Raw genomic sequence first — 12,330 nt, forward strand, 5'->3', positions numbered from 1 at the left:
CACAGGTAGAGCTATAAATGGTGCGGTTTTGGGATGTATGACCTCTAGACAGAGTTAATGAAGACTGATTTTGACAGGCTTTTGCTGCTCATGTATTACTGTTGTACAGGAGTATCACCCAAAGCTGTGCACTCAGCCATGACGTGCAAAAGGGTCACATTAATAAAGACGGTTATGATCCAAGATGCTCTTATGAATTTTTATTTGCATGTCACCACTACGTGGCGGTGTTGATTTTTTTTTATGTGTAGACTACTAGTACAATGAATGTTCAAGTCGACCCAGGACTTTTGGAATTTCTTGTGGATGAAGCCGTTAAACGGACTGACATTTGAAGAAGACTTCAGGTACTGCACGGTAATGAGACTCTTAACCACAATAAAACATTTCAATGGTGCAAACGTACATTTGTGATTGACGGCCGAGGTGGCCCAGCGCCCCCTGCTGTCTTAACGATGAACATTCAGTAAGTGGAACGGCTGATCCTCGAAAATCGTGGATCACTTATTAACTTATTGAAGAGACACATGCACGTTGAACTTGGCTTGTAGTTATTCCCACATCCCCCGTACAGTCCTTACCTCGCTTCAAGCCATTTCCACATGTTTGGGACATTAAAGTAGTTCCAGGGAGGCCTGTGTTTCAGACGTGAAGCAAGGCTCTGGCCCTTTCTACCTTGATGTAAGTGTAGCAGGAGATTACATGGAGAAATAAAGGGAGTTTTTACTCTCATAACTGTGTTCTGTTATTCTGCACAATCAAAAGTCCTGGTTTGTCCTGAACGCTCCTTATATATACAGTATCTCACAAAAGTGAGTACACTCTCATCTTTCAGCAATAACTTTATTATATGTTCTCAAGGGACAATCCTATAGAAATGAAACTTGGATATACACTCACCTAAAGGATTATTAGAAACACCTGTTCAATATCTCATGCAATTATCTAATCAACCAATCACATGGTAGTTGCTTTAATGCATTTATGGGTGTGGTTCTAGTCAAGACAATCTCCTGAACTTCAAACTGAATGTCAGAATGGGAAAGAAAGGTGATTTTAAGCAATTTTGAGCGTGGCATGGTTGTTGTGCCAAACGGGCTGCTCTGAGTATTTCACAATCTGCTCAGTTACAGGGATTTTCACGCACAACCATTTCTACGGTTTACAAAGAATGGTGTGAAAAGGGAAAAACATCCAGTATGCGGCAGTCCTGTGGGCGAAAATGCCTTGTTGATGCTAGAGGTCAGAGGAGAATGGGACGACTGATTCAAGCTGATAGAAGAGCAACTTTGACTGAAATAACCACTTGTTACAACTGAGGTATGCAGCAAAGCATTTGTGAAGCCACAACACGCACAACCTTGAGGCGGATGGGCTACAACAGCAGAAGACCCCACCGGGTACCACACATCTCCCTTACAAATAGGACAAGGAGGCTTCAATTTGCACAAGCTCACCAAAATTGGACAGTTGACGACTGGAAAAATGTTGCCTGGTCTGATGAGTCTCGATTTCTGTTGAGACATTCAAATGGTAGAGTCAGAATTAGACGTAAACAGAATGAGAACATGGATCCATCATGACTTGTTACCACTGTGCAGGCTGCTGGTGGTGGTGTAATGGTGTGGGGGATGTTTTCTTGGCACACTTTAGGCCCCTTAGTGCCATTTGGGCATTGTTTAAATGCCACGGGCTACCTGAACATTTTTTTTGACCATGTCCATCCCTTTATGACCACCATGTACTCATCCTCTGATGGCTACTTCCAGCAGGATAATGCACCATGTCACAAAGCTCGAATCATTTTAAATTGGTTTCTTGAACATGACAATTAGTTCACTGTACTAAAATGGCCATGCAAATGGATGTGCATCCCACAAATCTCCATCAACTGCAAGATGCTATCCTATCGATATGGGCCAACATTTCTAAAGAATGCTTTCAGCAACTTGTTGAATCAATGCCACATAGAATTAAGGCAGTTCTGAAGGCGAAAGGGGGTCAAGCACCGTATTAGTATGGTGTTCCTAATAATCCTTTAGGTAAGTGTACTTTAGAGTAGTCGGTGTGCAGCTTGTATAGCAGTACAAATTTACTGTCCTCTAATAATAACTCAACATGCAGGCTTTATTGTCTAAATAACTGGCATGAAAAATGAGTACACCCTTGGTGAACATGTCAAAACTGTGTCCATATAAGTGTCAATATTTTGTTTGATCACCACTGTTATCTAGCACAACCTTAATTCTCCTGGGCATGGAATTCACCAGAGCTTCAAATGTTTCCACTCACTTTTGTCAGTGAGTGTACATACTATGCTTGGTGTTACAATAACACTACAAAATGGGATAGATCATGACCTCTAGACAGATGATTTAAAATCCTGAAAGGTAAAGATTTGTTTTATTAATTTGTGCATTCATCCATTAATTTATTACAGAGGCATGGTGCTAACAGCCTAACTTATCATTATTTATAGGCTTATTTATTTTTAAAAAACAAACACAGATGTACTGTATTAGTGAAGGTTTGATTTGCTACAATACTTAGTACAAAAATGAATGCGTGAACGCTAAAGTGGAGATAAAATGTAGCTTTATATTGTGTATTTGCTTAAGGAGAGGAAATAAGGGCCTAAAACTGCACAACTATTTCTCCCGTACATGCACTGACTGGTGTTGCTATATAAGTATTACAAACTTTCTCAACTTAGACATTTTTGTCAGTTTAGTGTTCACATGAAATTTTTTTAAAGTAAATAGTAAAAGCCACACCTGAGCACACTCCACTCTCAGTGATGCCACATCCTGTTAAAATACATAAAGTGCTAAATGTAGATATATTGCTGTTCGAGAAAAAGCCCTTCCATGATTGCTTCCACACCTTGCCTTGCCTGTAAAACAGGTGGTGATGGTACCAACAGATATACTGTATTTGTAGTGAAGTAGTACTTTGTCAGGAAATTTGCATATCACTTTGTATTCCCAAAGCAAACTAATTGTCCAAACTTTGATGGTGCTTTTTAACTTGAACCTATTTCCATGTACAACTCAATAGGAAGGTATATTACTTGAGCAAGATCTATACAGCCATCAAAAAGAACACTAAACTTTTTCAAGGACAATAAGCTTCCACTTTGCTTAACATTACACAAGAAAATGCTATAAGACAACTGAAGAATGCATAAAAGCACTTTTCCTTTCATAAAAAAAAAAAAAAATAAAAAATCCAGATTTTGTGAATATAGAGATTAAACCCTTTGCCAGTTCTTTTTCTCCTGGTACATTTTATGGTGCCATAAAACAGTTACATTTCCAGTAGTAACTCAAACTTTATATTTTCAGTTCCTCAATTTCTTAAAGGTATACACCAAAACCACTGCAGGGACATTTTCCAAACTGTCTGCCAACTTAATTTAAGTTATTAGCTGTTACAAACAGCCAGAGATAGGTGTTCCATCTCCAATAGAATCACTTTTGAAAAATTAGGTCCATCCAGTTGAGCTGTAGATGATCTCCACTCTAAGCCCCTACATAATGTCCAAATGTGTGTCCCATGAACCTATAGTTCGATGGTGTCACTGCAGACACTCAGTGCATCTATCTGTCTGCAGACATTGATGAATTCAGCTTGCACAGCCAGTTCATCAGCTTGTGTGCGAATGTGTTGCTGGTCATACAAACGCTCTCTGGAAGAAATAGAGCCTAGAGCCCTGTATTGCTTCTGAGAGTGCCGTCCGGAACCGAAACCAGTGTAAAAAGATGCCTGACCTCCATGACTTCTAGTTCCTCCACGTAAAGAGCTAAAGTTGGAGGCCTTCCATGCTGCGCTGCTCCGTAGAACAGGTGGTGATGGTGCCGAAGGCATATCCACATCTCCACAAGATGCAGTGCGATAGAGGGATGGTTCTGCGGGTATTCCTCTGCATGGCTGGCCATCTGGAGGCCCTCGTGTGCTAAGGGACAGCCTGGAGGAGCTGAACAGGCTGCGGTGGAAGAGAGCCTCACTGTTTAAAGCCTCATCAATGCTTCGCCGCAAGTCAATCGGAGATGGAGGCCTCAGATCTACAGTAGAATCGCAGCTGAGACTGACAAAGGATGTCTGAGAGACCAAAAGTCCATTTTTAGGAAGTTCTGAAGGGGCAAGCTGAGGGCTGTTGGGATAGTTTAGGTCCAGGCCTTCTGGTTCTCCAAGGGGCAACTCTGCTAGGGTATAAAGTGGCACACACTCACTCTCATGTCGTGACATGCTTTCATGCAATGTCTCTCCAGTTTTCTTGGTCCAGCCACTTGTCAGGATTTGGGGTTTGGTAATCACTGTGTTCCTGGTGGATGACCTGGTGAACCATGAATTCCAGCAACTTAGTTTGGGGCGAGCAACTCCACAGCAGAGGAGAGGGTGTGTGAGGATGAGCGATAAAGTGAGGCATACACATGCCTCACATACTCTGCAGCTCAGCTGAAAGACCCACCAGGGCCAAGGCATGAGCCCCATTATGCCACCAGTCAGACCCAGAGCATGCAGAATGGCATAAAGCCTGAGTCCTGCACATGCCAGGAGAAAAAGGGCCGAGAACAGTCCCATTCCAGCTGCCCGTTCCCACACGCCTGCCTCACTGAGGGGACACTCTCTGGCTTGGCATTCCATGCGATCAGGGGAATTCTCCCTCAGCCTGTAGATGTGCTTGGCCTCAATGCGGGCACAGCAGTAGAGCAGCAGGTATAAAGTGGAGAGGAGACATGAGAGAAGCAGGAAGGCAGCAGGGGGCAGCAGAGCAATAACAGGAAAGTCAGGGAAAATCCATAATATTCCAACTGTCCCTATAACTGTGGCCATGTGAAGCAGCATGAGTGCAGCCAGCAAGCAAATACACCGCCGCAGTGAATTCTGGGAGAGTAGCTGAGGAGAAAGCAACACAAGCAGCATGCCAAAGGCTCCGGTTAAACATGGGTAGCCAGTTTCATGTAGGAGCCGTGCCCAGGCCACAGGGAGGCGCTCTTTCTGCCCATAGGGGTCATAAATGAGCCAGAAAGCCCGACTTGAGCCAATAAGCAGCTGCATGAGATGCAGAAGGGTGAAGTTGGCACAGCCCGATGGCTGGCACAGAGGCAGGCACAATAAGCTTAGTGCAGACAGTACAGCCACCAGAGAAAAAACACAACCAAGTCCGTATACCTGGAGCTCCCATGCCAGGCCCCACGTTGCCATTGCATTATTCCAGTCTGAAAATAATGGCACCAAAAGAGGTGGGGTCATTTTTATAGAAGGAAATGGGGTCATATTCCCAGGAGGGGGCATTGGGAAAGCAGGAGTCAGGGCACTGGAGAGGTTGTCAGGGAGACCAAAGCTCCAGGGAGCGTTGGAAGAGTTGCAGACCCCTGTAGTTTGGATATTGCAGTCAGGCTGGGAGGAGGATTCAGTGAAGTCATCATTCCAGTCATTAAGTGAAAGCAAGCCTGAAAATACAGAAAACGGGAAAAGATATTTAGAATTATTTTGTACCTATGACATGGTTATGAACTTAAAAAAAGGACTTCTGATAGGAGTATTAAACTTAACCTATGTGTTGTACAAAAGTAATTTGCACATTGCATTAAATACGATTTACAACAAAATGAATATTTCGACTATCAAAAGACAAAAGTGGAATGTCCCAAGGCAAATGTCAACATCATGATGAAAACAGTCCCTTGAGTTAAAAAGCCACAAACTATTGGCTGTGGTAATTAGCTGACCTATTTTCCAGTAGGTAGAATGTAGAAGTAGGACTGAACTAAATAGGGCACACAGTTTCTCACACATGGTGCAGATGAGGAGTTGTTGACCTTGATGCTCTCATTCATGTAACAATTGGGGGGAATAAAGGAAATGGCACACTTTAATCCTTCACTTATACACATTTAATAAGTGGATATGGATTGACTAGAAACTAGCTTCAACCTAAAAGATTGATCGTGCTTTGTAATGTATAGGTTGAAATGTAAAAAAAAACAAAAAAAACATTGAGTACAATAAATATTGCATACAGTCTATTGAGTATTGCTTATTGATCACCGGGAATCTACTGCATTAAACACGTTACCGGATGCCGAGAGGCAGAATGTTTGAATCAGCATTATTCCTTAAGCTAAGGATGGACTCCATGGTGCCTTCCTTCTTGATCTGTGTACTGGATCCTAGCCATTCATGCATAGGTGTAATCAGAGTGTGAGTGCTTAGAATTACCTGAAGTAAGAGTGCGTGCTGTCAGTTCTGGAGTTGGTCTGGGCGTCTCATCCTTTAAGGTCTCGAGACTGTTGTTTTTCTCATATAGACGTTCATGCACTTTGTTGGAGCCATGACTTGCCCGACTTGGGGTAGAGTCTCGTTTTAAAGTGTCTGTAAATAAACGCCACAAGATTGGTGTCCAGGTGAGCATATCTAATTTTTTTTTTGACACAGTATAATTCTATTTTAGTTAATAGATTTAACTAAAATAAAATTTTATCTTTTTTTAATACAGACTGAAAAAATCTAGAACAAAATGATCACTATTATTACATAATGACACTGTGAAATCAAGACGTTAAGCCAGTCTTAAGAACAGCTTGTTGTGTTGATCTGTTAATCCTAATTGTTCACTAAGATGAAACGGAAATGAAAATGAGTAGAGAGAGAAGCATGACTTAGTGAAGCATGGGCTCCCCCCACCCCCTCTGCACTCGCTGAGACGGATGCCCCTCGTGCGCCTCTGGAATACTGATTGTACACTGCGGCGCGAGAGCCCAGAACATGCTACGCTACTACACTGTTTTTGTTGGACAGACTGACGAAACTGGATTCAGAGTAGTTGAGTCAGCTTGTCCTTTTTTAACAGATGGTTTGTGATTATGCAATATTTGTCATATTTTAGCACATTTCCAGCTCATGAAAAATAAAAAGGCAGCTATTTAATGACAGAAGAAATTTACCAGTTAATGCTCTAGGATACCGATTGGATTTGCTACTAGAGTACTAGAGAATTCCTTATCGTGCCTGCAGTGTATTTTATCTGAATCGTCACTTTTGATAAAAGCGTCAAATAAACAAAAATATTTTACCTCCAGGGAAGTTGGTACCAAGGCGAGCTGGCTTCCTGGTGAACTCCTCTACCATTCTTCTGTCATCCTGTATAGTAGTCAGTAGGTCTGATTGCTTCTGTTTCAGACCAGTGTCATCTGATCTTTGAGCAAAAGCTTTGGTCTTCCCCAATACCCAGGCATCACTAAGCCTCATGTGAGGTCTGATTTGGTCAGGAGATGGTGTATATGATGCAGCTTTGAATACCTTGCTCTGGACCTGTGAAGCTGCATAGGAAGGTGACCCCAGTGTTGCCAATATGGTGGTTCGAGAGGGATGGCCAGTGTTACTACGGGTACCTGACCAAGAGATTTGTGCTTTTGATGAAATAGCCACTGCTGAAGTAGTGGTGGTGTCTGTATTGGCTTTTGAAGTCTGACTGGTCCATATTAAGCTGCCAGCAGGATGGACTTCTTTGTGCTCTTTGATAGGGCTCATCTGTGTCCATATTTGGTCTCCTTCATCTCCACTCATGAATGCAGCATTTATGCTGCAGAACAAAGTAAAACTGAGAATGACTGTGAATCTTGCACTGTGAAGGATCATGCTTGCAACCAACTTGAAGAAATCAGAGGTCTCGCTGTGTCCTGTTGGACTCCATCTCAGGCCTCCAGTACTCTGGTACTAAACATAAAATGGAGTAATGATTAAAAGACAAAAGATTCTGTAGAGATCTACTGTATTTGTAGTCATTTGGGAACAAGCAAGACTATCTACTGTTCGATATATAGAGAAAACAACCGAAAACCTCTTGACCTGGAACACACATACAGTATAAGAGACACATGGATTTTTAATGCTGGATCGCTTGAACATTTCTATGAATGATTTATTTGTAAATGAAGCTACATTTGCATAAATTGTCCCACAGCTATGTTTTAAAGAAAAATCATTTGTCACCTTTATTGCCTCGGGGCACAAATTTCCAGCTCTATTCTTGGACCCCCCCTGCATATTTTAATATTTTCACTGCTCCAACACACTAAATCATCTCACTAATGGCTGTTAATTAAATGATTAGCAGAGGACAAATACTGAAACATGCAGGAGATGGGCACTCTACATGATAAAAAATTATCACAAGGGAAAATATCTTAAATATAATTAAATGTATGTAGAGTATGTATGGGACTAACCAAATATTAGAATATTGAGCTTGTTTCTAATCAAATTTAACTAAAGGTATAAGGAGAATTTGGCAGATCATTTTTCAACTGTAGTTTTAAGAATTTATTTAGCAAAAGAAGAAAAAATATCTGGCAATAGAGCAACATTTATAGATTAACATTTGGTTTGTTGTGAACTTATTTTGAGAAGATATCTATAGGTTTGGCTAAATTTGAGAGAATTTCACTTGCTAAGATGTAGTTTTGTTGCAGTGGAGTGCAAAAGCCGAGTTGTGTTTAAAAGATGGCTAAAACTATTGGAAAGTTGAAGATTTTTATGTAATGTCTAACTTATCCTTAGCTCTCATTTATAAAGCGTAAAGGTTATAGTACTGGATTCGTATTGAGTAATCGTACATTTTAAATATTATTGATGGAATTCCACAACTTTCCTCATTATAATGATATTTTAAATATTAAGTTAAAATTGTTTTCATTACTCAGAATAGAGAAACTGTTAAAATGATGAATTATCAGCATTGTTCATACACTACAGAAGAAAAATATAGAGATTAGAGTGAAAAATACTGTCTTTTTTTTATTATTCCCTCGTCACATACTGTAGCTGTCTGCTCTGGTTGGTTTATATTCTGGTCAGTTTATATTCCTCCTGGCATTGCTCTCTCACAGCTTGCCCCAGTTTGCAGTACTGTTTTTTTTCGTAATGGATCTGTCCTCAAGAGCTCTAAATCACGGGATCAGTGTTGAAGTTCCAGCCCCAGGTCCCATCAATCCTGATCAATCTTCCCTATAAGCATCGATTAGTCACGAGAATTAGGCTTTCTACTCCATCCCAATCAGAATTGATCCTCAAAAAGAGATGCACAGAAATGCAAAGGCACAGTTCTGTTTTCTTGTAAAAAATTAAACGTGGATATTAAAAATAAAATACCAGCCACCAGTGTTTAAGCTCTGCATTAAGCCATCTGCAGTCGAAACCTCAAACCTCAGCTTCTCCTCATCTCCTTCAAGTCCGCTTGCCCCATTTTCTGGTTCTCTTCTCTGAATACGACCTCATCTGGACGATGTATGGTTAGGCTCATGTGGTCCACATGACCGAGCACTGGACTCGTTTCTCGGGAGCTGCGTTCACTGATGTACATTCTTAAACCCAGCAGCAATTAACGACACATGCACATAAGGTTGGTTAAAGATCAGGAAAGGGGCTCACCCCATGAAGGATGGAGACGAAAATAGGAGTAATCCCTTAGCTGCTGCTGAAAAGCCGTCTCCGTCTCTCTGTCGGTTCCTGCGCATGTGTGCGAGTTTTGGTGCTCTCGTTCCTGCTCTGCACAGTACACACACACTTCTACACACACACACACACCATCGCTGCCTCAGCTTCTCTCAAAGGAAACACACACTGCCTGACACACCCCCTATCTGACTGCACTTCCCCCAATGCTCTTACTCTGTATGTGTCAGATCTTCCTCCAATCAAGTTGATCCGAGCTCCTCTTGTCTCACTCGCTTTGCCAAGAGTGGATTAGCGCTGTTAGGTGACTTCCCCTTGTCTTACTTCAAACAAACTGCAAAAATAGGAAGGCAAGATCTTTTTCCTCATAGATCATATTCAAAAGGGAATAGTTTCTTTGCCCGTATGCATGCAAATGAAACGTTCCCGATTTCAGTTTATTTAATAATTTTTGATTTTCAGTTATATAATAAACTCATTACCCAAGAGCTTGATAATACATTGGGTTACAAAAAAAGATGTTTTGGGTCACACGGTGGTCTCATGGCTCCAAGGTCACTCGTTCTAACCTACAGTAGTTTGAGTTTACTGTCTAAAGATTTTCCTCATATCCCAAGAAAATTGCAGGATTGGATGAAACAAACTGCCCCTAGGTATGTGCAAAAATCTGGCATCTATAAGCCTGCCTTTAGTGTTCCTGGGGGAATGCTCTAGATCCACTGTGACCCTGTTCCTGACAAAGTAGATACTGAGCGATTGTCAGTGACTGAGTTTTTCGTGCTCCGAAGCACCACCAACACTTGCACTTTTATCAGCCGCTGTCATTTTTTAAGCATTAGCTTGGCAGAGAGATAATCACTGCACATTACAGTATGCTTGGATGTCTGAATGTTCTTCAGGCTAAAGGCTTGCTGGCGTATATGAGAAGCTTAACGATGTTGCACATTTGAATTCTAAGAAAAAAATCAAAGAGCTTTCGCGTCATCAATGCGACTTACACAATATAATAAAAATTAAAATAATAATGATTTCGTCCAGAGGAACAAGCCAAATAACATTTAACAACCTTAAATGTTATTTGGCTTGTTCCTCTGGACGAAATCATTATTATTTTAATTTTTATTATATTGTGTAAGTCGCATTGATGACGCGAAAGCTCTTTGATTTTTTTCTTAGAATTCAAATCTCATCTTCTGACTAGAATCTACATACCACCACAAGTGGATACTGCTATGGATTTCCCCGTTGCCTGGTGGTTCCCATGGCAACTAACAGCTTGTGCTAGTGTTTGGTGGAGGCATTGTGTTTTTAGGTTGTTTAAGTCTCATTTAGTGTGATCTTTAAACAAGTGGATGAACGTCTGTAGGATTCATACTGCATGTCATCATCATTGTAACTACTGTAGGAGGTAAACCAATTAGATTATGGAATTGATCAGGGTCGGATGTCTAAAAAAGGTTTTCTTTAATAGCTAAAAAGAAGGACTACTGTATATTCGTGGAAGGGTGAAACATCCAGGTCTACTTTCGACCTGTCTTGCTTTCTGTTTGGGTTTTGTATTCATCGCATGTCCTGTCATCCTGTCCTGTGTGCACTTGCAGCTTCTAACATTAAGTTCAGTTGCATTGCCACCTGTGTACGGGGTTTAACGATGCTTCTTGCTTGGCCGTAAATATAGCACACATCAAGCACCTGCACTTTTCAAGCATTCTGCCTCATTCTTACATATGTTACAGATTCACTTACTTTGAGTTGTGTCCTTATTTTTCATCAGGATGTAGAGGCCCAGACACCACAGCTAACCTACCGTAAGACACGCATCGTGGAAAAATAAAAAATGTTCCATCAAACATGCTTACGTAAGTTTATTCCTCCGGGAGCTCTCTTTAAGGTTCTGCTTAGAACACTATACCAAAAACTTTGGAGATACTTTCAAAAAGAATCCTTTGAAGCTAGAGCACTTAACCACTGAAAGAACACTTAGTGCCCACAGTGGTTATAAATGCACATGTCATAGGATGTAATGGATTTGGAAAGTAAGTGTATGTGGTCAGACAGTGCAGTCAGGGTCCAGATCAATTAAAACTGAGCCTGAGAGAATACAAACTAGGACACTTTTACAAAGACCTACTTTGGAAAGATACAAAAAGCATGAATGCTACCTAATATGAGTTTTACAATTAGACATATATACATATAGCAATTACTATTTTATTGGTTTCTCCATCAATGTAGTTGGTTTAGAAATGTATACCTAGATATCTACATTAGGCTGTCAGTTTATAAGATGTACAAAATCACTCAGTCCATGTTTTCAGCAACACAATGTGAAATGGAGTGTTGCATTTAAAATAAATGTTATCCATTTGTACAGGTTGTTGTTATGAATAGAGCTGTGCATAACTGTGGCTCATGGTCGATGGTCATCTGATTTTCCACTGTTTAAAAGCACAGGAAGACAGCAAATGAGCCAGAACTAAAAGGGGCTTCGGGATAAAGCAATGACGAGCTGGTTAAACATATGACATCACTGTGATCCGCTGCCTGACTCCCAGACAGGCCAGTGGCTCCTCTTCTGCTAATCATCTGCATGAGTGACCTTAAGCAGGCGATTAGCAGACCTGCTGAAGTGGGATTGTGCAAATATGCTCATGACTGATAACATACATACAGTCAGCAGGCACTGCAGTGACTTGGCCAGGACAACATCGGCTACAATTTAGAGACCAAACATAGTAGCTAAGGTTTTGGCCAAGACAAACTGAGACAGTTTAAGCCTGCGCTGAGAGCAGGTCTATAAACTGACCTACATTCTTAGGAAACAGGGTTAGAATTCTTTTAGGTCTTGTATGGTTTTTGGATCCTTAAGGC

General features: G+C 41.1%; 1 protein-coding gene across 2 annotated transcripts; it reads right to left on the reverse strand.

Moving 5' to 3' along the window:
• Positions 1-2,190: 2,190 nt before the first annotated feature.
• prrt4a (proline rich transmembrane protein 4a) lies at positions 2,191-9,537 on the reverse strand. Of its 2 annotated transcripts, none has more exons than XM_053500693.1 (4): positions 9,436-9,537; positions 7,080-7,722; positions 6,226-6,378; positions 2,191-5,456 (listed from the first exon to the last, which is right to left on the reverse strand). In XM_053500693.1, exons 2-4 carry the CDS (start codon positions 7,642-7,644, stop codon positions 3,562-3,564), a joined length of 2,613 nt encoding a protein of 870 aa, XP_053356668.1. In that variant the 5' UTR covers positions 7,645-7,722; positions 9,436-9,537; the 3' UTR covers positions 2,191-3,561. The 2 variants fall into 2 exon arrangements, with proteins under 2 accessions (XP_053356668.1, XP_053356669.1); XM_053500694.1 differs by lacking the exon at positions 9,436-9,537 and adding an exon at positions 8,825-8,890.
• Between the last annotated feature and the right edge of the window lie 2,793 nt (positions 9,538-12,330).

The sequence above is a fragment of the Clarias gariepinus genome, chromosome 7, assembly GCF_024256425.1.
Source record: "Clarias gariepinus isolate MV-2021 ecotype Netherlands chromosome 7, CGAR_prim_01v2, whole genome shotgun sequence".
Lineage (NCBI taxonomy): Eukaryota > Metazoa > Chordata > Actinopteri > Siluriformes > Clariidae > Clarias > Clarias gariepinus.